Genomic DNA, 24044 nt, shown 5'->3' with positions numbered 1-24044 from the left:
AGTTGTAGAAGAAGAATGTCTCCAGCGGCTGCAGGCACAGCGTCTCTGTTCTCCGCCGGGTCACCTCAGACTGATGTAACTGAGGAAGATGATCCTCCAGAGAGCTGTTTATTCATCAGGACAGGGGGAGGTGTGGGAGCTGCTGCCTGCAGACAGAGCTGAGGGTTTAAAAGACCCTGCTGAGGGTCGTTCAGGCTTTTTACGACAGAGCAAACAAGCCCTGCTGGGAGGACATCATCATCATCATCATCATCATCATCATCAGGACAGGTGGGGCACATTAGAAAGTGTGTTTTTGTCATTAGAGTGAGGGCTAAAGGCCGCTCTCTCCGTCGTCGCCTGTTTTCACTCAGCCGTGTGGACCGCTGTCAAAACCACGAGAAGATAAACAGACATGTCTGACATGTCGAGACCTGGTCTGTTTGTTTCCTCCTCTTTCCCTCCAGATCTAGAGCCAGCTGGCTTTTCAGCAGCTGCTGCTTCCCATCTTTGTTTCCTTAACGGAGCCTTTATTTACTCACTCAGCCACTGCTAAAATGATGTGGCATTTCTCAGCAACATTTCAACATCAGTGAGTTACAGAGCAGAGACGCTGTCAGTCTGAGGGACACAGTGAGTCAGACTCATCAGGATTTAACAGACACGAGTCCTCAGACTGTCTCTGGTTGGTTTTTACTAAACAACTTCTTCAATAATAAATGGATGCAAATCAAGTTGCATGTGCAAACAAAGCCCCTCAACAGAGACACAAATAGACCAGGTCTTCACTAATTACAGCAGCAAACACTTTAAATACTGATCCAGCACTCAGGCAGCGCAGGGCCTTCAAGAGCCTCGTCATTATCAGACCATTATCTGATCTGATCTGATCGAGAAGACTCTCACTGCCTCACTGACTGCCAACACTATCTGATCCCTGCAGCCATCCTCAGGGGACGCACTCTCAGCATGAGGCAGATACTACATGTCAAACTGTAGCATCACAAGTCAGAGACACAAACAGAGGCTCCGTTCACACCTGGTAGAAACATGTGGACAGATCTGAATACTCAGACCATGTTCTGAGGTGGTCATAGCCAAACATGTTTCTACAGTGTGAATGTGTCCTGAGCCACAGTGAAGGGCCGCCTCCTGAGGAACCCTCCTGCTGTGAGGCAACAATGTGCCTCCAGCCTCCTGTGTAAGTGGAAGAATATACTTATTTGCATAAGTGTAGATTTCAGGGCCTGGGGGGGGGGGGGGGGGGCACAGACCCAGACTCAGGTCTCAGTCTGCGGCTTGTAAACCGTAAATAAAGCCGAACATCAGAAATGATTTAAAGAATTGATTGTTGCTATCGTGTAGCTAATGAATGGGGAACATTCCTGGCGTGTCGGGCCCTGCTGACAGACCTGCACTTATCTTTGATCATTTTGGGTCATTTTGGTAATTTGGCACGCCCTGGCTCTCTGCACCAACCTGCTGCTGCTGAAGTCAGACAGCAACCTGTCGCAACTTAATACAAACTCAGTAAAAGAGGGATGGGTCTGGATGCCCTTTGTGTTTGTGATTCGCTCAGCTCAGATCGTCTCCTGCTGAAACTTTCATTCTTCAGGGTTGAATCAGACGCACGGCGCTGCAGAGCAAAGTATATACGAGCTTCAGGGTGTGAAGCTTTGTCAGAAACCTGCGCACAGCCGTGAGTCATGTTGATCCTGTCGAGGCATGAGAGGTTTCTGCACCTCTCACCTGTACATTAGTAACAGTGCATTCACTGTGAAAATACGACGAGGTGGATCCTGTTCTGAAGATCAAGTTCCAACAGGAAACACAAACTCCATCATTAACACGAACACTGAGCGCCTCCATCTGATTTGTCTGTGTGTAGTCGGAGCGCTGCTGCCTTCAAATTAAATGTTACATTATCTCTCTGAACACCAGCAGATCCTCTTAATGGTTTCTGATCCTCACCTGTAAATTCCTCTTTGATTTAACTAAATGGCCTAAAGTATGTGGACGCTTTGGATGACAGTCATGTGACTGTTGACCTTTGAATTCCAAACCCACAGAAATGAACGCGCCGCCTTCTCGTTCTGGATCTTTCCTGCTGATGTTGGGTGAGGAGGTGCGCCTCGTTCCAGTTCATGAAACAGAACACGAGCACTGACAGCAGATTTCACTTCTTTAATACGGGCAGAAACATATAGACACGGACATGTTTCATCTAAAGAGCTTGTTTTGTCAGGCTGATGGTGGCTCTTTAGATAAAACCTGTCCCTGTCTTCATGTCTCTGCCCGTATTAAACAAGTGAACTCTACTGTAAGTGTTGCAGTTGTGTTTTATGGTCTTCGTCAGCACCGTGCAGCCTCTTCACACAGTCTAAGGTTGTTGTTTTGTTTAGTGGTGTTGAGGTCAGAGCTCTGTGCACATCACTCAACTTCTTCCACACCAACTGTTTCTCTATGAAATAAATCCTGAAATACTTCAGTAAATATGTAAATAATGTAAACATGAATAAATATTCCACATCTTTTTATTTTAGAGCTCTTTGTGTAAATGGAGCGTGCTTTTCTCACAGATTTAAAGATTTTGGCTCCGTCTAAATTTGAGTGAACGTCCTCCAGAGGCCAGTTTAGTCTCTTAGCAGAGTGTGAGGCAGACGGTCCACACAGCAGAGCAGCTGCTAACAAGTCGTCTCTCTCAAGTCCACGTCTTGAGTCTTTTAAAGGTTCAGTCTGTCAGGTTTGGGGGGTTTAGTGTCGTCTTTATGTGTGACAATAGATCCATCTCTTTCCAACGCTGTGAACGGCGGTGGTGGTCTGTGAGGTCATTAATACATCCAGACACTACATCACTGACTGGTTCCGTTCTGCCTTTATTTAAATGTCTTCGTTGTTTCCAAAGGTCCCACAGTATCTTACTCACAAAACGCCACGCTGCCTCCACGACCTGCAGCAGCTCTGCTCCGTTCTTCTGTAAGCTTTCAGAAAACGTGCAGGAATACTGACAGAATGAACCCAGCGTACAGACACAAGGCTCCGTCTGTCTCCGTCTCTGTATCTAATGCTAAGCACAAATTCCTTCAGTGTTTGGGCACCCAGTGGCTCAGTGGGTAAAGCGGGCGGCCCATATGCGAGTGCCCTTCCCACAGTGGCTACAGGCTGCATGTCACCTCCTCTCTCTCCTCCTTTCATGCTTCAAACTGTCCTGTCATTAAAGGCCCACAGAAACAAAAACCCTTCACTGTCCAGGAGCTGAATTATCCTCAGAGGGCTCTTCCTCTCAGAAACAAACAGACCTGAGGTCTCATTTATGAAACAGTGTGTACGCGTGTGGTTGGAGCCTGACCGTAGGAACTGCTGATGATCCATGTTCAGTCTGGATCCAACACTGTTTTATAAATGAGACCGCGGCTGATTTAAAGCAGGAAAAACTCTGAATAAGCAGGTTAGAATTTAAATATCAGTGTTTTTCCAACGCAGTCGTTGGCGAGGAGTTGCTGACTACATGAACACATGAATCTATCTATCTATCTAGAGTCAGTGTTTGGTTCGTCCGTTCTGGGCTACTGTAGAAACATGGCGGTGCAACATGCTGATCTCTGTAGACGAGGACCTGCTCCCTGTGTAGATATAAACAGCTCATTCTGAGGGAACAACAACCATTAGATGAGATTATAATCTGACACACTGGAGCTTTAAGACTGACTCTGATTGGTCGAGTCCAAACCCTGAACGCAGCCCAAATGTACATGAGAATATGTGCAGAGCCGTCCACATACTTTTGACCATATCATTTTATTTTGACATAATTTTCAAACAATCTCATTTTAATCTGATTTCCTCAGTCTTCTCTGACATTTTTGTTTTCAGCCTTTCATTTGTAAAATCAGTTCACTGATGACGTTTATGTGTCTTTTCTGGTTCCACCAGTTCCTCTGTGTTATTTATATATTTATTTATTCATGATTTGACGCAGCCGCAGTGGAGGACGAACTTTTGGAAGTTACTGGGGATCAAATTGAGACTAAAGAATCAAGCTCAGTGTTCAGGTCGTCTGCATTCAGAGGGCTGACGTTAGAACAAACCTCACACAGACACAACGAGCTTTAACCAAACACATTGCTCAGCCTGAGCTTGTGTGCTCGGGGACATAAATATCAAATACAGCTGCTTTTACACAGGAACAGTTTGTTTCAGTGTGACACTGTGTGTCTGTCTCCTGTCCTCCTGTCCTCCTGTCTTTGTGTGACGTCTCTCCTTTAAACACAACTCGCCCTCCGCCTGTAATCCTCTGCTGCACCGGCCCGAGGGTGTGGACAATCACCTGAGCTACCTGCGGATTACAGCAGCAGGACAGGGCTTGTAGCAGCTTGTAGCGTCAGAGCTAATGCTGCACTTATTTGCCCCAACATCAAAGTGCGCAGCAGATGACTCAGTTGCAACTGTCAGAGATGAATGTACAGATACCTGAGGGGCTCATGGGACACTTTTCCTCCTTAAATCCTCTCAGAGCACAGATGAGTGAGTTTGTGAGTGACCTCTGACTGAGTTTCTCATTATGAAGTTTCATTTTCAGCAGTGACACACTCTCCCTCTGCTCACACCTGGATCACCCTATCAGGACATATTAACCATTTTTCACCCCCCTGTGGGAAATAACTGGCCGTGAGGTTTTACAGTCGCAGTGATGCCAGGTCGTCCAGATGTCTCAGACTCACAGAGGGAGTTTGAATCAAAATGTCTTTCTGTCCACACTGCTCATGACAAGAGGAGAAGACACTGAGCAGGCTGATCCAGTTACACCTACAGCCCACAGTCTCTGTATATCTGCTGCCTGTTAAAGCTTCAGTCACATGTTTCAGGGCCGAGCTGAAGATTCAAGAGTGTGCCCACTGTCACAGAGCTGGAGGTGACATCGGGCTCAGAGCAGAGGTTTAAATCAGCAGTAACTTACTTCACAGTGAAAGCATGATGTGGAGTCCTGCTGGAAAATATCTGAATATAATAGAAAGAAAATCTGAAAATAAAGTAAGAAGTGAATTTGTTGCGACTGCAGGTTGACATGAAATATCACTGAAATACAATCAAAGTATCACAGGCCCACACTGAATCTGTGCCGCAGACAGACGCTGCTTGTAAAAGTCAGACTATTGTGTCTCCTCCTCCTCCTCTTCCTCGTGCACGTGTGTGACAGTCGTGTGTTGTGTTCAGTCAGTGTTATGTCAGAAATCAGAGTTAACAGATAATGTTTGTTTCTCTGCTCCATATTCAACCTACTGATGATTAAATCAAATTTCTGATTCAAAGTTTCTTCTAAAGTCTCATTTTAGGTTTTAATGTGTGAGATTATTTTGGTTCAGAAACAACTGTTATCATAAATAAACACTGTCGATCACATTACCAGCAAAACCTCATCCATTCAGAAGTGGTGACATTTTAATATTTTGTGACATAAATCTTTTCCTGTTGGCTTTGCTGACAGACAGATGTGGAAGCATGGTGTCAGCTGCCTGCCCTCTGACCTCTACAGGTTAGCTAGTGTTAGCCTTGGCCGCTCTGCACTGTGCACCACTGGTGGCGCCGTCCCAACAGGACCGTGTTGCTGCATTAACGCTGTGGCCGCCTTCCGGTCTCCCATCAGGTCACCCTGGTGAGTTAGCGGCTTCATTTCTTCCTTTTAGCATGGTTAATTAAGTTAGCACCACTAGCTGTGCTGACACTGCTAACAGCACTAACAGAGCTAACAATGCTAATAATGCTAAAGGGGGTTTATGGCTCAAAATGAAGCTGCTAACTCATCCAGGTGACCTGTGGAGAGACCAGAGGGCAGACACAAACGCTGCTGCAAGGAATCAGTCCAAAAAAACAGAAATGAGTTAGCATGTTAGCATGTTAGCGCCTTCTGTTCCCTGGTCTTGAAGTCAGCGTGTTTTGGGTTAGACATCTGAAATAAGGTCTGCGGTTAACACAAGCTTTTGTTCCACAACATAAAATACATCAGTAAATACCTGCTGTGAAGTTTGAAGCTTTATGTGTCTAACAAGAGTCAGAGTGAGACTACAGAACGTCATCACCACTTTACTGCCTCATTGTTGTGGCGGTGACGTTAAGTCATGTGACTGTGGTGTGGTTTGTTTACGGCCTAACGTTAGCTTTCTTCTTCTGCTGATTGAATTTATTCTTCAATAATCATAAAGTGGTGTTTATTAGTGGAGATTATCTCTCTGAACAAAACCTGAAGGATCAGAAGTAAATATTCTGTTAACATCCCAAACTACAGATGGTTGTTTCGGCCTGTTCAGTAGAAACATGTAGTCTTATAGTCTCACCTGTTTTGGGATCCACATCGAAGTACGTCTGATGAGCTTCCAGCATCTGGTAGGAGAGCTTCCCCTCAGAGGAAGTGTCCACGTCTGTCGCCAACACCTGGACGACTGACTTCACTTTGTCCACGTTCTCCTGGACGGACGCAAAGTACACGGGCTGAGAGAGTTCTGGAGCGTTATCGTTAACGTCCAGGACCTCCAGGAAGACGTGCGTCCAGGAGATCAGAGGTTCGGTTCCCAGATCAGTGACGTAGACGGAGAGCCAGTAGTGAGGCGTCGTCTCGCGGTCCAACGTCTCTGTCGTACGAATCACACCTGGGACAGGTGAGAGGGGAGTCAGGAGGAAAATAAAACAGTTTCACTTATGAACAGAACAAGTTTTCACTGGTTTCAAACTGCTACTGCCTCAGGAATTAATCACTTATCAGTTTAATCAATTAAATATTTAATAAGTGTAACCACCCCGCAGGAAATATCAGTCACCACTTTCATCACGCGCCTGTTTGCAGTTTGAGAAATTTGGCTCGGGGCCCGACAGCCCCGCAGCGTGACATGTCTGTGTTGCCAAAACTAAGTGAGATTCCTTCAGAGTACGAGGAGCAGATCCCACAGGGGAGCTGCGGTACGATGGGGGTCTGACACGTCTTCACTGCACATAGTTTCTGTCTGAAGCAATTTGAATTCGGACACCCTGAGGGGGAGCAAAAAAAACAGCAACACACAAACCAAGACGTATTTCAGCGCGGCCCCATTATGACCGAGAACTCTGTTTGCCCTGATTTTATCTGAGCTCTAAGTGCAGCAGTGGACTGATGGAATGCACGACGATATGTTGAGAGGTCGAAGGGCTTCCTCTGCAAAGATACCATGATGGAATAGACAAACTACCTCAAACACCCCCAGAGGAGAAATCATTACGTACTATGACACCAGGAAATATCTGTAACAATTTTCTGTGTCAACATCAGGAGGAAATCTTTACACTTACATCACATTTAACATCAGGATTATTAATGTCAACTGTGCCTGAGTGTGAGCTCTTACATATCAGTCAAACATCGCAAACGCAAAATACACACTGAAACCACAAATGGAAAAACATTCTGACCACCAGGGCCATTAGCAGCTATTTCTTCTGCTTTCAATCATAACACATGATCTTCATCAGCAGACGGGTTCGGCCTGTTTGTCTCTGAACTGAACATGTTCACATTTTCATTTTTCTGAGTATTTTAAGGACTCAGCTCGTCCATGTTTAAAAAGCTACAGCTACAGCAGGGGCTCTAACACTTATCACTCAAAGGTCAGCAGCAGATTTTTATTCAAATTTTTTTTATAAAAAACATTTATTAACCCACTTCTTTCTTTTAAACAAATTATAAATCCGTCTTACATCATAGAAGCTGAGCACACAGCAGGCGTGTGCAGCACGTGCATGTGACGACCCAAATAAACTGTGACAAAGACATCAGCAGCGGGGAGCGTGATATCAGTGACCTGACACGACAGACGTTATAGATTGTAACAACCCTTTGATAACTGAAAGTTTAAAGTTGAACACTAAATCCTGGAGTTGAACAAAAGCCTCTGTTTGTCACAGACATTAATGACTTTTAGTTCAAACAGTTTATTTCTGGTGAAGTTTTAAAGTGATTTAATCAAACGTCACTGTTTTTAGCTCAGATTAAGTTTTGTGTCCGAGGCGATCCGAGACTCTGCGGGGCCCCAGGCTAAGGAGCCAGTCAAGGGCGTGTCCAAACGAACAGTATCCAACTGTCACACTGTAGCTAGAGGGGCCCCGGTTAGAGGGGGTTTGGAGCAGCAGCGGTGCATCGTGTAATGCTTTAATTTAAGGGTTTATGGGGGTTTATAGCTGCCAATGCAAGATGTGCCGATATATGTTTCCTTCTGAGGGCCCCTTTTCCTAATTTTTTGTGTTCCACCAGATAATCTGCTCTGAGCTCCTGTATCACAAATACAGAATGTGTCTCCTGTCTTCTAGAACATGATCTCTGTAAGAAATAACAGCTGTCTGAGCTGCGCCTGTCTCGGTTCTGTGTCGGCCCAATCACAAGAGATGTGACGTTAATTACCAGCAATTAATTATTTCTGGTTTCCAGCAACTGATTGCAGGCAAACAATGTCATTTCTGCCGCGAGGCTCAAAAGTATTTTGACTGTCTTAAACTTGAATGTATGTTGCTTAAGAAGGATGGTCAGGCATTTTCCTTCAGTCACTCAGGCTCAAGGAGAAATATCTGTAGCTTCAGGGAGGGTCAAAAAAAAAGTGAACCCATGCCGCCCACTCCTCTCATAAATAATGAACAGTCCCAGGCAAACAGCAGCACAACTAATAAGTCAAACATAAACTATAATATAGTTCAGGACGAGGCTCTGCAGGTTTTACATGTTCAAACTTCATCAAAAGAAAAACTGTTTCCCCCTCGTCACCAACAAACAACCAGAAACACAACAAAGAGACAAAACCACAGAGTTTGTTTTTTTTACCTGTTTCCTCGTTGATGGCGAAGACGCCCAGACCGGAGCCTTCATGGATGTGGTACCTGACGACTCCGTCTCTGCCCAGGTCTTTATCTGAAGCTGTGAGTGTGACCACAGACGTTCCCACCGCTGAGTCCTCCATCACTCCGGCTTCATACACAAACTCTGACGGCACAGGCCTGTGGAGGTTCTCGTTCACGTCCAGAACCTGAATCTCCACGAAGCAGGAGGAGGACAAGGAGCGAGGGAGGCCGTGATCCACCGCTCGGACCGTGAGGTTGTAAAATGGCCGTCTCTCAAAGTCCAGCTCCCGCTCCAGGATTAAGGCGCCCGTGGAGGAGTCGAGGTGGAAGGTCCCGCCCTCTGTGTTCTTGAGGTTATAGGTGACGAGGCCTCCGCTGCCCTGATCCAAGTCGACGCTCTCGACCCAGACGAGCAGCATGCCCACAGGAACGTCCTCGGGAACTTTGACTTTGTAAACTTTGGGCACAAACTTTGGCGGGTTGTCGTTTATGTCCTGTAAAACCACCACCAGGTCGATGATGGAGAACAGCTGAGGGCCCAGCTTGGCCTGGTCTCTGGCTTCAATCCGGAGGTCATGCCTGGGCGAGGCTTCCCGATCCAAACGGCCTGTCACCGTCACCTCGCCAGTCGCTTCATCGACCCTGAACATGTCAGTGGACGTCAGCAGGGAGTACTGGACACTCCCGCTCATATCTGCGTCAGGATCTACTGCACGAGCTGTGAAGATGATGGAGTCCACCTCCGTGTTTTCAGGCACATGGATCACGTATCTGGGCTGATCGAAAACCGGAGGATTGTCGTTGACGTCCATGACGTTCACTGCAACAAACTTCCAGGCAGACGTCTGCGGTATTCCCAAATCATAAACAGTGATGTTCAAGATGTAGAACTCTTTACTCTCTCTGTCTAACGGACAGACTAACTGAAGGTCACCAGAGAAAACGTCAATGGAGAAACAGCCATCCTCGTTCCCACTGGAGATGGCGTACACCAGCTTACTGTTGAATCCAGAGTCAGCGTCCGTCGCCTTGAACTGGACGATGGTGGAATTCAGCGGATGGTCCTCAATGAGGTCGATAGAACCCGGGATGCTCAGGTCAAACTTTGGAGAGTGACGGTTGGTGATGTGCAGATCAGAGAACGTGTCTTCTTCTTGAATGGTTAAAATGGGTTTGATGGACTCGATCAGTTTATCGGTCAGCTGTTTGAAAACGCCCGTTTCGTGGCACTGGAGAGTCGCATCATCGCCTCTGTTAGTGATGGTTACCCTGATGACTGAAGCCTCTGAGAAATGTTTGCCATCTGTGGCTACAACTTTTAAATCGAATGAGTTTGCTCTCAGAGGGATCGGCTGCTTCAGGGTGACGACGCCTGACACCGGGTCAATACCAAACACCTGGAGCTCGTTCCCCGACTCGAAGACGTACCTCAGCTGCTGCAGCTCGTCCACGTCGATGGCTGACAGCTCAGCGATGGTGTGTCCCACAGGTAAGTCCTGAGGCACGGTGGTGTTGCAGCCCACCCTCTCAAACAGAGGGAAGTTATCGTTGATGTTGTTGAGGGTTATTGTCACGGGGCATTCGCTGATCTGACTGAAGGGGGTGCCGCTGTCTGACGCCCAGATTCTCAGATGGTAGCGCCGTTTCATCAGCTCGTAGTCCAAGTGTTCGGAGGTGGAGATGACGCCTGTGAACGGGTCTATGATGAAAGGTAATGGGCCTGTGTTCGCTATAGTGTACGTCACAAAGCTGTTTTTGCCTTTGTCTCTGTCTGTGGCGACGACTTTCAGAACGCTGCTGCCGACAGGGGCGTTTTCATCCAGAGTGGCCTGATAGGACGTCTGGCTGAACTGTGGGCTGTTGTCATTTTCATCCGTAATCTCAATCACCACGTGAGTCTCAGCCTCACCATGATTCGCCATCACATCGAACTCATATCTTTCCTTCCTCTCATAGTCAAATCTCGCCGTCGTTACTATGATTCCTGTTCTGGGGTTAATCCTGAATTTGGTGCTGTCAGCATTATTTTTGATGCTGAAGGTGACGTTATAAGGCACAGAGGAGACAGAGACTTTGACTACATGAGTTTTAGGCGGTGAAAACTCGCTCAGTGTGACGATGTAGGTGTCCTCGAGAAACGCCAGCGGGCTGTAATGATGAGCCGGGATGTGGATGTGTGTAATTGGAGAGAGTAAACTGGGGAAGCTCCGGTCTTTAGCCTGAAGGGACAGATTCAACCCAAAAGGAGTTTGAGACCAGATAATCCTCTTTGTGGAGATCACTTGGAAGTCTCTGCCCTGCACACCTGACGGGATTATCTCAAAACACTTGTGGGGATCTCCTCCAACAATATGGAGGGATTCCACGGGCTTAATGCCAGCCTCCACGTGGACATCAATACTTATTCTGCCGTCTGTGGACACTGTGGGTTTGGGGGGAGGTGTGATAACTGGAGAACTCGTGGATGTCTTCTGGACGTTTACTGTAACCCTGGCAACATTTCCAAATTTCTGAACACCAGATATTTTCTTCGTCCTGTCCTCAGCCAACACGGTGAGGTCGTACCTCGCCGTGCGGGTGTGATTTAGCTTCTTGACGAGGCTGACTGTGCCCGTGAAAGGGTCGACGACGAACGGATGAGCTCTGCTGGTGAAGGAGTAATAAAACTCAGCGTTGCTGCCGACGTCGGCATCTGTGGCACTGACCTTCACCACACTCGACTTGAGTGGAGTGTCCTCTCTGATGGCCGCGTTGTACGAGGCGGGATAGAAAAGAGGCTTCAGGTCGTTGGTGTCAAGCACCTGGATCAACACCTTCGTCTTCGCCTGGAAGTCAAAAGTGCTTTCGGTTGCGGCCACAGTGAGAGCGTAAGTGTCTCTGACCTCTCTGTTGAGGAGTGCCGAGTTACTGCTGCGTGTTTTGATCCTGAGGAAGCAGAAATCCCCGACTTTAACTGCCTCTGCCTGGAAGAGGCCGTCGTCATCACCTGAGACGACGTTATACTTGATTTCCCAGAACACATCTGTCATTTCAATGCCCATCTTCACGGGCGTCTCCACGTACGTCCGCGGGGCTGAGTTCTCATTGATAGTGGCATTGTAAAGATGATGTGTGAACCTTAGCGGCGAGCTGTCTTTCCCTTTTCCCATACTGCCCTGACATCTCGCCACGTGCAGGAGGACTGACGCTAAAGTGAGGAGAGCTGTTCCTAAAGCTGCCATCTTTGGTCCGTCCATGAAGATCCTCAGACCTGTGAAAAAACAAGAGACAAACAGATGTCATGTCATCAGGAGTCCCATCTTTAACGATTCATTTTAACTTTTCCAGAATATTTTACACTGTTTTCATGACTTTACAGACGAGGTAGAACATACGTGTAGTGATTATAGGGAGCCCTACAGGGCTCTTGCTCCTGAGACTGTGGTTCTCAATCTTTTTTCAGTGACGTATCCCCCAATCTCAGAACTCTTCAGTTATAATGTGACGATGATAACACTTCTGGGGGCAAAGGTCAATATTTCGGCCTGATCTGGTGCAGCCAGCAGATATCTGGGCCAAGACTTCCTCTTCATGTGTTGGTCATCTGGGATTATCTTTAGCGAATATGAAGCTAACTTGTTATCAGCTGATTGGTTCAAGATTTCATTTTGACCTATTCTGCCTCTCCACAGACGGTTAACCTGCCGCTCAAACTGATTGGTTGATATTACTCTGACTAAAAACAGAAACCTGGGGTCTCATTTACAAACACTGTGTACATACAAAAGGAGGCCTGAAAGAAGCGTACGCTGCTTCACACAGACAGTTGTGAGCTATAAAAACAGACTTGGTGGGAGAAACTTTCACCTGTGCTTACCAACATTTTGGAGACAGGAGATTGGTGACACAGATGATGAGGTGGAGCCTGATTATAGGAACCTTTGAATATTTTCTGGCACATGTCATTTTTGGTTTTGTGCGTACAAACATTTTTAGTATGGATCTTATGCATTGTTAATGAGACCCCTGAGCACCTTAGATCCTGAAGTCTTGTCCTGTCGCCTCTAGACTCTGAATACATACACAGATATCTATTTATAGAGACCAAGGGCCTCCCCGACCAGCACTAATTAAGAGGTTAGAAACAGTGCTGCGCCCTCAGTGTCTGATTTACTAAACACCAACTTAATAAATGAAACACTGCAGTGCTACTTTTCAGAATCTGTCACTAAACTCATGGTCAGCATTTTTTGTCATCATCCAGTAAATGAAGACAGTGCTGTAGTTGCATTGAACTGATTGTTTTTATAAGTTGCACTTATAGTTTAGTAAGAACGGACACTTTCAGCTCTTTTCATATTCGACTACTCATTTAAAAAAATCTAGTGTAAGAAAAGGAATTTAAATCAGCCAACGAATTGCAAACTATTTGAAATCAAATATAAAACATAAATTCAAAGTTAACATCAGAAAAAACAGCAAACATTCTGTCGCTGCCATCAGAGGCAGCACTGACCCTCTCCGAGCCGCCACATCAACTAATGCCTGTAGGTGTCAGGTGACAGCTGACTGACAGGTGTCAGAAGTCACAGTCACAGCTGACAAAGTCACTGATGACAGTCTAACAGTGATAACAGGAACATTAATTGTTTAAGTGAATTCAAATAAACACAAGAAGTTTGTGCTCTAGACAAAGGATCAGCACTCAGTGAATAACCTCCTAAGCCCTATGATAAGCTATTATGGCAAGGCTTAACTATACAGACCAGTGAGCAGTGATAACTAACATGTCTTTGGGGTCATCGGGTGGTGATCACAGAGACACTCCCCTAATGCCAGGTCTCACTGCTCCCTGCACCAACCCAACAACCTCCTTTACCTTACTTACACATGGCTTTCTCAGCCCAAACAGCACTGCCACCTTCAACAAACCCAGGCTCCGTACATGCGAGCTCCAGGTAGAGACAGTGCTGATACTACCTTTCCTAGCACATTCACCATACTCTATTTCACATGCTACATAGCATAACTCCAATATAAGCTAACGTATAAATAAAATAATCATAAACATGACAGACAGAAGGACAGACGTATAAAACAACAGCGACAGAGCTGCAGATGTAATTTCACTGTCACAGATATCACATGTTAGAATCTACAGTCTGAGCAGTTACAGCTTTAAAGTTAAACTACACACATCACACAGTAACAACAGCAGAGCTCTGTGGGTCGATCTCTGGTGAACTGTGTGAGTGGCGTTTGTTTTAACTCCATGCAGGGTCAAAGTTCAGGGTGTGATGTCATACAGTAGTCTGTCCTGACTGTGAGCAGACTGTATGTAACAGTACCAACTTTTTCAGAGCAGCAGCAGGACAGACTAAAGTAAAGAGACTCAGAGCTCAGCCTTTCTCACACTGACCGTGGGAACCTGGAGTTCAGAGGCACCAGTTAACCTGCATGTGTTCGGACACTGGGGCCCTGAGCGGACCTGCAGGTTCAAACCCAGAGCCCTGTTACTGTGTGCCAACAGTGCTAACCACTGTGCCTCTGTGTCGCCTCAGAGCCCAGTGCTATGTGTTTTAAATGTAATTATAAAGTCCTTGTTTCATCCTGCATGTCTGCAGACACACATCGCACACACTCTCATACTGACTCTTGTACCTATTATTTAGCAAACAGAGGAATCATTTTTCCGCAGCTTCACACAGGATCCAGATGGACTCACAGCAGAGGTGCGGCCTGTGGCGAGGTATCTGACTCCTGCCCCGACATGCCACAAAAAGAAGTCAAAGTAAAACAACACATTGTTTCAGGAGCAGAGAGCTGCCTCCGAGCCTTTCACACAAAACCCTGTAATTATTCCTTTGGTGGCCGAGTGTGAGCAGAAAGTCCTCCTGAAATGATTCCCTGTAAGCCTTTAGTCATCACAGAGCTACGAGGATGGATTTGTCGTCAGAAGACAGCGGGCGGTTCAGAGCTGATCCGTGTGTAAACGGCTGCATGTGTGCTGTAGGTCTGAGCCGCTGATGGCTGTGTGTGCTGCAGACGTCCCTGCAGGCGTCAGACGTTAAACATGACCACCAGAGGATCCAGATGTGACACTGCTGAGACTGTGATGTCTGTTTTATGAGGGAGACTCGGACACAGTGACGACATCACATGTTCAATATAAATGGAAACTGAGACAGACTCAGATCTCTGACTGACAGTAAAGTTGAAACCACATCCTCCTCTATTCAAACATTTACACTGCTCATAAAACATTTACTGAGCGCTGCGTCTGATTGGACGGAACATGCTCTTTTTACTCCAAATATGACTCTGACTGGACGAACTTGGTAAACCTGATCATCACACATTACACTAAAATCTAGTTTTATGTTTCTGTCTAATACGACTACAGGAGCATCAGGTGAGTTTCCTGTTTCAGTTTCCCTCACAGCAGATCCAACAATGAGAAAATCATCTCGTCATAATCTCCTCCGACCTAATCTGCATCTTCATCCATGTTATTCATACTTATTCATACTTGTTGTCGCTGCAGAGGCAGAACTGATGTTATCCTAATCCCTGGAGTCATTACTTTGATTTAGCGTTCCCCCGCTCCACTAACTGTTTACCTCTGTGCAGGTACAGCGTGTCGACACTCAGACTGGGAGGAGGAGGAGGAGGAGGAGGAGGGAATAGTGTTAACGTAAAACTGACAGTTTATGTTTCGCACTTTGTTTCACTGCAACTTCAGTGATTCAAAAAAGCTCATGAAACTCAAACATCTGAAAGATGAAGACTCAACATCGGCTCATTTTATTGGTCGACGTGTTTTAGTACTGTTCACAGATCAGAGACGTTTGATTCTGTATCATCAGAGTCTGCACGTAAAGCTCCAGTGTGTCAGAATATAATCTCATCTGATGGTTGTGTTTCTGTTCCCTCAGGATGAGCTGTTTATATCTCCGCAGAGAGCAGGTCCTCGTCTACAGAGATCGCCATGTTGCACCGCCATGCTTCTACAGTAGTGTAGAAACATGGCGGGCGAGGTTCAGGTGTGTGTCTCCAGGTAGACTGGAGGTTAAGGTGTGTGTCTCCAGGTAGACTGGAGGTTAAGGTGTGTGTCTCCAGGTAGACTGGCGCTGAGGCTTCAGTGGAGGGTGACAGGTATGTGGGGTGTTATCAGCAGTCACCTGGTGACAGATAATCAGATTACTCTGCTCAGGGTCAGTATTTGGGTTTCAGAAAGGATTTAAGGAATCTGCTGATCTGCATTTTTCTGCAGTGTCAGTTTTTCATCTGTGAGGGCGGATTAAAGAAGGGTTTACATAATGTGTGTATGTGTGTGTGTGTGTGTGTGGGGGGGGGGGGGGTGAGACATAAACTACACCTCACACATCAAACTAAAGTAAGTATTACAGTGTGTATTAAATGAAATGAGGGGAAACAGAGAGCTGACACAGAGACTACAGAGCATGAAACTCGATGTGACATCATCGTAACTCAGAGCGAGCAAACATTAGGTCGTGTGATGATCGTCAGGAGGCGGAGCTGAAGGCAGCTAAAGCTTCATGTGAGCAGGAGGTGAGGATGAATTACACTAACACAGATATGATTCATTCTGTTTCAATCTAATGAACACAGTGTCAGACCTAATGAATCCATTCCACCAATCAGCATCACTGCCTCATCACCGCACACACTCTGACTCATCCCGTCGCGCACACACACACACACACACACACACACACACACACTCCTTCCCGCTGTGTTCAGGCAGCGACCTGCAGCCACATGTTGAGCTGCAGCTTCCTGGATCACATTTCACCATCACCCGTATGATCCTCAGGACACACTCAGTATCTGCTGCTTCCTTCATTCCTCCTGTCTGTCTGTTGACTTTGCACACCTAAAGGTGCGGACACACCAAACCGACATCAAAGAACTAGCGGCGACAAAAGCCAACTGTTGCGTCGTCTACGTCGCCTCACGTCGCCCTGTGTCAGTTGCATTTGAACACACTACACGGACTACATCCGACGGCCAAGTAGCACGTACGTTCTGCGCCTGCGTGAGAGAGAGCGGAGTGAGAGAGTGGTACATCCTGTCAGCCGAGGGGTTTCCTATCTGTGCAGCCGAGCACCGCAGCACCTCCACGGACTATTACATCCAGACGGTCCCGGTGTTTCCTCCGCAGGCTCCACTTCACTCAGCTGCCCGATAAACCCGCTGCTTCTTCCCACTTTAACCTGAATAACAAACCAGGGCTCGGTGCTCCGGTTGGATCCAAACGGAGAGCCGGGGCTAGCTCAGAGACTAGCGGAGGCTAACTGGCTGTGCTTCCCACCGGTCATGCTGCGGCTAACGGTCCGCTAGCCGCTCCCAGCTAGCTCCGGTTTGTTATTCAGGTTAAAGTGTGAAGAAGCAGCGGGTCTGTGGGGCAGCTGAGTGAAGTGGAGCCTGAGGAGGAAGCACCGGTTAGCCCCGGTTTCACTACAGGCAGATTCACTCGCTACAGGGGTGAGGAAATAAAACCTGAACAGCCAATCAGAGTGATCTCTCTCACCGACAAGCTCCGCCACAGATTCAACATGCTCAATAGGCCAAAAAGCCGCCAACACTGAATTGCCGACGGTGCGGGACACACCGCAAAAACTAGGCCGACGGACACTCACCGACAGCCTGACTTTGGTCGACGGCCGACTGTCAGCTTGGTGTGTCAGGACCTTTACACACACACACTGACTGACTGGTGGAGGAGACAGTGGACCAGCAGCTCCTGCGATCACTTACTGGTTTTATCAGTCTGGTTCTGAAGAGAGAATTAACAGACTCCTGTTTCCTGTCAGTCACTGTGTGAAGTGGTGAAAGTGTCTCTAATACAGCTACACTGACACTGACTAAAACACGTTAGCTTGATTAGCTTCATGTCAGACTCCAGTCTGCTGACTGTGGATCAGTAACTCTCTCTCTCAATCTCGCACACACACACACACACACACACACACACACACACACACACACACCTCAATAAATAGTGAACTGTCCCTTTAAAGACGTATTTGAGATCACATATTTACAGAGACTCATTAACATGTCATTTATACTGTAAATATTAACACAGACAGAACTGCAGGGTCTGACTACGTACTGGGTTCAGATCCTGGATCAGTGTTGGTGTTGAACCAGTGAGGAAACAGCTGTTCTTATCTCTCTACAGTCATCGTCTCCTCGTCAGTCCTACCTGCCAATTACACCTGACCACATGCATCACTTCCTCCCGTGTTCAGGTCGTCACCTACTTCCTGTGTGATGATGACTCCTGGAACACAGACATGTTGAATCATGGCTGCTTTTACTGCACATCATCAGGCCGTGTGACGCCTGAGGGCTTCATACAACACGCACCTAGGCCCCGCCCCCGGCCTCACACGTCCCCACAAAGAGTGTACGTCCCCACAAAGACTGTACGTCCCCACAAAGACTGTACGTCCCCACAAAGACTGTATGTCCCTACAAAGACTGTATGTCCCTACAAAGAGTGTACGTCCCCACAAAGACTGTACGTCCCCACAAAGACTGTATGTCCCTACAAAGAGTGTACGTCCCCACAAAGACTGTACGTCCCCACAAAGACTGTATGTCCCTACAAAGAGTGTACGTCCCCACAAAGACTGTATGTCCCTACAAAGAGTGTACGTCCCCACAAAGACTGTATGTCACTACAAAGACTGTATGTCCCTACAAAGACTGTATGTCCCCACAAAGAGTGTACGTCCCCACAAAGACTGTACGTCCCCACAAAGACTGTATGTCCCTACAAAGACTGTACGTCCCTACAGACTGTATGTCCCTACAAAGACTGTACGTCCCTACAAAGACTGTATGTCCCCACAAAGAGTGTACGTCCCCACAAAGACTGTACGTCCCCACAAAGACTGTATGTCCCTACAAAGACTGTACGTCCCTACAAAGACTGTATGTCCCTACAAAGACTGTATGTCACTACAAAGACTGTATGTCCCTACAAAGACTGTACGTCCCTACAAAGACTGTATGTCCCCACAAAGAGTGTACGTCCCCACAAAGACTGTACGTCCCCACAAAGACTGTATGTCCCTACAAAGACTGTACGTCCCTACAAAGACTGTATGTCTCTACAAAGAGTGTACGTCCCCACAAAGACTGTATGTCACTACAAAGAGTGTACGTCCCCACAAAGACTGTACGTCCCTACAAAGAGTGTACGTCCCCACAAAGACTGTACGTCCCTACAAAGAGTGTACGTCCCCACAAAGACTGTATGTCCCTACAAAGACTGTACGTCCCTACAAAGAGTGTACGTCCCCACAAAGACTGTATGTCCCTACAAAGACTGTACGTCCCTACAAAGACTGTATGTCCCTACAAAGAGTGTACGTCCCCACAAAGACTGTACGTCCCTACAAAGAGTGTACGTCCCCACAAAGACTGTATGTCACTACAAAGAGTGTACGTCCCCACAAAGACTGTACGTCCCTACAAAGAGTGTACGTCCCCACAAAGACTGTACGTCCCTACAAAGAGTGTACGTCCCCACAAAGACTGTATGTCCCTACAAAGACTGTACGTCCCTACAAAGAGTGTACGTCCCTACAAAGAGTGTACGTCCCCACAAAGACTGTATGTCCCTACAAAGACTGTACGTCCCTACAAAGACTGTATGTCCCTACAAAGAGTGTACGTCCCCACAAAGACTGTACGTCCCTACAAAGAGTGTACGTCCCCACAAAGACTGTACGTCCCCACAAAGACTGTACGTCCCTACAAAGAGTGTACATCCCCACAAAGACTGTACGTCCCCACAAAGACTATACGTCCCCACAAAGACTGTACGTCCCTACAAAGAGTGTACATCCCTACAAAGACTGTACGTCCCCACAAAGACTCTTCGTCCCCACAAAGACTAAATGTCCCTACAAAGAGTGTACGTCCCCACAAAGACTGTACGTCCCCACAAAGACTCTTCGTCCCCACAAAGACTAAATGTCCCTACAAAGAGTGTACGTCCCCACAAAGACTGTACGTCCCCACAAAGAGTCCATACAACGAGTATGTCCCTATAAAGATTGTACGTCACAGCAAACACTCTATGCATCCCGGCAGAGACTCTGTTCGTCCCCACAAAGGGCATTAAAGGGTTTTTTATTTTTCCAGTGAAAACTAGACGCTGTTAATCCTCCTCAGAGCGCATTCATCCCATCAACCAGTTTCCTGTTCTTTGTGAAGTGATTACTGCCCCACTCTGCAGGAGAAAGGAAAGAAAAGCAGCTGCTGGGATTCAGCTGAAATATAAGATCCAGGTAATCTCATCAAGGTGTTGCTGGGGGGGGGGGGGGGGGTAAACACTGAATAACAGACGGACCAACGGACTTTATTTGTCTGTCAGTCAATATTTAAACATCTGTACAGGACCTCCAGCTGCAGATATTAGTTTCACCTCTGAACACACCTACAGGGCACCTACAGGGCACCTGGACACTGACAGACATACAGCAGTGTGAATGTGTTTTTCTGTGAACTGATCAGTCTTTGTCCATCATGACATCACCTCTGGATTCTTCTGTTGTTGATGTAAACTGTAATTATTGGATGCTTTTATTGTTCTCAGTGTTCTGTAATCAGCGTCCCTGTAAAACAGAGCTGGCTCTGAATGACCTCGCTGTTTCAATTAAGGTTATAATAATAATAATTACTAAAGATTAATAGTCGGCTTACACACTGTAGTGTACAGGGCTGCAACTAACACTTATTATTATTATTATTATCATTAGAAGTAGTAGTGGTAGTATAATTATTATTATGATTACTATTATTGATTTCTTTGGCAATTATTTTAAGATTTATTATTATAATATTTATAAATTGTTTTGTCCATAAAATTGAAAAAATAATGTGGAAAATTCTCATCACAGTTTTCTGTGGTCCAAAGTTTTGTCCAACCAACAGTCTGAAACCCAAAGACTCTTCATTTACTCTCATAAATCATTTTTTCTCTGTTTTTTTTAAATCTGTTTTTATTTCTATTTATCGTTATTATTATTGTTATTATTCATTTAGGTATTTTAGTTTGGGATGTCGGGGGACTGTATCTGTGTTCTCTGAAAAATCAAAAACATATTGTTTTCTTTGTGTCTGTCATTTTCTCAGTTTCAATGTAAAGATGGTTAAACAGGACGGAGACAGGACGACACTGGCCCTCTGAATTTAATGATCTCACATCCTGTTGGCTGTTCATCTCGCGGCTTCAGGCTGCGGCGACAGTGACGTCACACATGGTGTATCGTTTGTTGGGAACATCTTGATATTGATTTGGGGACAGTGACGTGTCTGATAGTTCGCTCTTCTTGTTGTTAGACATCCTGTCAGATTATATTTCCTGTTTGTTACTGACTGTGAATGTAGTTAGCATAACGTTAGCTTTCTGGCTAACAGCTGGGTCAGAGGGTTCCATCAGCTGAGTGGACGAGTATCGTATCTGAGGTTCGTCCTATTTACTGGAGATGTGAAGAATGTTTCCGTTGCATAAGAACCTTACAGGGTGGTAATGATTGTTACAGGTGTTAGTCAAACCCTCAGGGGTTACCATGGAAACCAAGTTATGGCTTGTCACAAACGTTATTTTGACCGCAAAATGTAAAAACTATAGATAAATATTCTTATTTCTGTTTCTTTGGTTAGTGACGGTATAAGCAGGATAAAACCTGACGAGGCGTCCATTATCATGTTTTAACGGCCTTCACAGAGGCAACTGTTCACACCTCCACGTCAGCTGCTGAAAACTGACAATGGACACCTTGTCAGGTATTATCCTGCACACACCAAAAATCGTATTTTTCATACTAATAATAAGCACTCAAAGCGTCCTGAGAGCTGCGTCAGACACCATGTTTAACTTGAAGAGTTGTCCTCACCGACCCACTCATGACGGCACGAACACGTTCCTCTAAACTAACTTTCAGACCACTTCTCATTTGCATAATTGCAGAGTTCAATTTCCTGCCTATTCATAAAAACCATCAGCGTCCTCAGTGTGAGTGTGGCTACAATCTGAGGCGGTAATGAGTCTGTGCCGCAGCACAGAGCCATGATGGATGGAAAGGCTTCACTCCATGTCACTCTATTAAAAACAAACCGCCACAAACTTGTTAACGACAAAACACAAGTGAGGCTTCGCTCCTCCTCAAAGAGCCTCTGAGAGGAATGACCCCAAAATGTCACAGCTGACAATGAAGTGTTTCAGTGGGGCGTTCAGCAGCTGCTCACACTGATCAGATAAAGGCAGGTCTTTAGCATTTTAATGCAACAGCAATGATGTGAGCTCATAATCTGAGCTCATCACAGCTGATATTATCGCACAGAGTCAATCAGTTAAAGACGCTGCTGACCTGAGTCACACTGATATGTTACACTTTGTACTAACGAGCCTCAAGGTTTCTATCCAGGTGGGTAAAACCTTCGTCCTCCTCTTCCTCATCCATGAGAATAACACATTATAATCTGCACTAATCCCTCTGTAGCTGGAAGGTTTCTGTAAAGTGTCGGCAGTTATTAGAGCCTCCTGCGGTCTGAACCACGTCGACTGTTGTCCTCTGCACACTGTGAGGTCCTCATAGCTCCCTGTCATTTGTTCTTCACTGAGCCTCACTGGCTCCCGTACGACACATTGACAAACAGATGACGATGTCAACATATTAAATAATGTGCACAGTCAATTTACACCTTAAATAAATTCATGAACTGGTTTTAGTGAACAGAGAAAAATGAAAGCTGCAGTTATTATTTAATATTTTCATATTTCTAAATAATGTCTCCATGTGACGTGAGCTCTGCTGAACACTGAAGCGTCTTTCACCTCCTTGTTCTGGTTTCCAGCACCGACCCGTCACCCGACCCACAGGACCTCTTTCACTGCACAAAAACCCACAAACACCGGAAAACACCTGACGTGTGTGTTCAGTGAGAAAGGTTGAACTCTCTCCAGGGTCTGATCACTCTGCAGCAGTCGCAGGTGTTTATCTGCTCCAGCTCAGATCACCTCAGATCAGCAGTGACAGAAATATGACACCTGGGCAGACACGCTAATCTTTGCCCACCTTTGCCAGCGAGATGCAACAAGCCGCCACAATGTCCATCTGTCTCCGTCCAATCAGAGCTCGAACATTGTTCCAAATGAGTCTGCGCCGAGTTTGACAGAGAGACTGAATCAGGAGGAGATATTAAAACTGCTGAAACATTTTCTGCTGTTTATCATGACTGTATCAACTGTGCGAGACAGCCGGTGGTCAGTTTTCATTTTTCACTTTCATAGAATGAAAACGTTCATTTACTGGATTCTTTTGTGTCTTTGAACAAAAAGAGACTTATATTTATATTTTAACTGTGTTCTTATGATTTTTTTCTGAACCCTAGAATTTAAAATGTATTAACAGTTTGTATTTTAACATTTCTGTGTCTTCTGTGTGGTTTTTAAATGAGCCTGAACAGGTTTCTACGCTCACATACACTTTATGGTTTTTTTAATTCCATTTTGTTTTCTATGTATGTGTATCAAAAATAAAACAAATGAAATAAAACAAATTACTGATGAGGCGTGACTGAAACACAGACTGGTCTGGTGGTCTCTGTAGACGAGGACCTGCTCCCTGTGTAGATACAAACGTAACCAGAACACAACCATCAGATCAGAGTCACTTTGATTCTGACACTCTCACACAGCTCAACGCTTGAGGAAACTCAAGGTAAGGTTATTCTCTGGTTAGCAGGCTGAGGACGGATTCTGTTTTATTAGATTTCATGACATATGAGACTAATGCCTCCTGATTTTATTGGGGCGCCTCTCTCTCTCTGTGTGTGAAGAGGGTGGCTCTCTATAAATCTGTGTGTTGATGTGTAGGAGGTGGCACCTGTCAGTCATGTTTGGTTCGGCCCCTCCAAACAGCTGACGCCTCCTGAGCCGTGATGAAAACTGTGAGCTGACATTTGCATAAGAACAGAAAACACTCAGTGATGCAGCTGTACCTCCCTGACATCTTCCTGCTGCAGGTACCAATTAAAAAGAGGCGTTGGAGGGTCAGGGGAGGTCAGGGGTCAGAGGAAGGACTCGGGTCATCCCCTCGCTCTGCCCGCCCCGACTCGTCCTCTGCCTCCAGCACTCGGCTCTGCTCTGCTCTCACTTTATGACTTTTTCTTCCTGTTCTCAGACT

The 24044-nt window shown here is 46.1% G+C and overlaps 1 protein-coding gene across 1 annotated transcript in view; it reads right to left on the bottom strand.

Annotated features, from left to right (window-relative positions):
* The window catches only part of fat2 (FAT atypical cadherin 2), a 125372-nt gene that overhangs the window by 96736 nt on the left and 4592 nt on the right, over nt 1-24044 (bottom strand). Inside the window, exons 2-3 of the mRNA XM_033619522.2 lie at nt 8816-12082; nt 6312-6623 (exon numbers count right to left, since the gene is read on the bottom strand). Coding sequence (XP_033475413.2) covers nt 6312-6623; nt 8816-12068 — 3565 coding nt within the window. The 5' untranslated portion in view covers nt 12069-12082. The remainder of the gene's footprint in view (nt 1-6311; nt 6624-8815; nt 12083-24044) is intronic.

The sequence above is a fragment of the Epinephelus lanceolatus genome, chromosome 7, assembly GCF_041903045.1.
Source record: "Epinephelus lanceolatus isolate andai-2023 chromosome 7, ASM4190304v1, whole genome shotgun sequence".
NCBI classification, from domain to species: domain Eukaryota; kingdom Metazoa; phylum Chordata; class Actinopteri; order Perciformes; family Serranidae; genus Epinephelus; species Epinephelus lanceolatus.
This window is presented reverse-complemented; position numbering and strand designations above follow the sequence as displayed.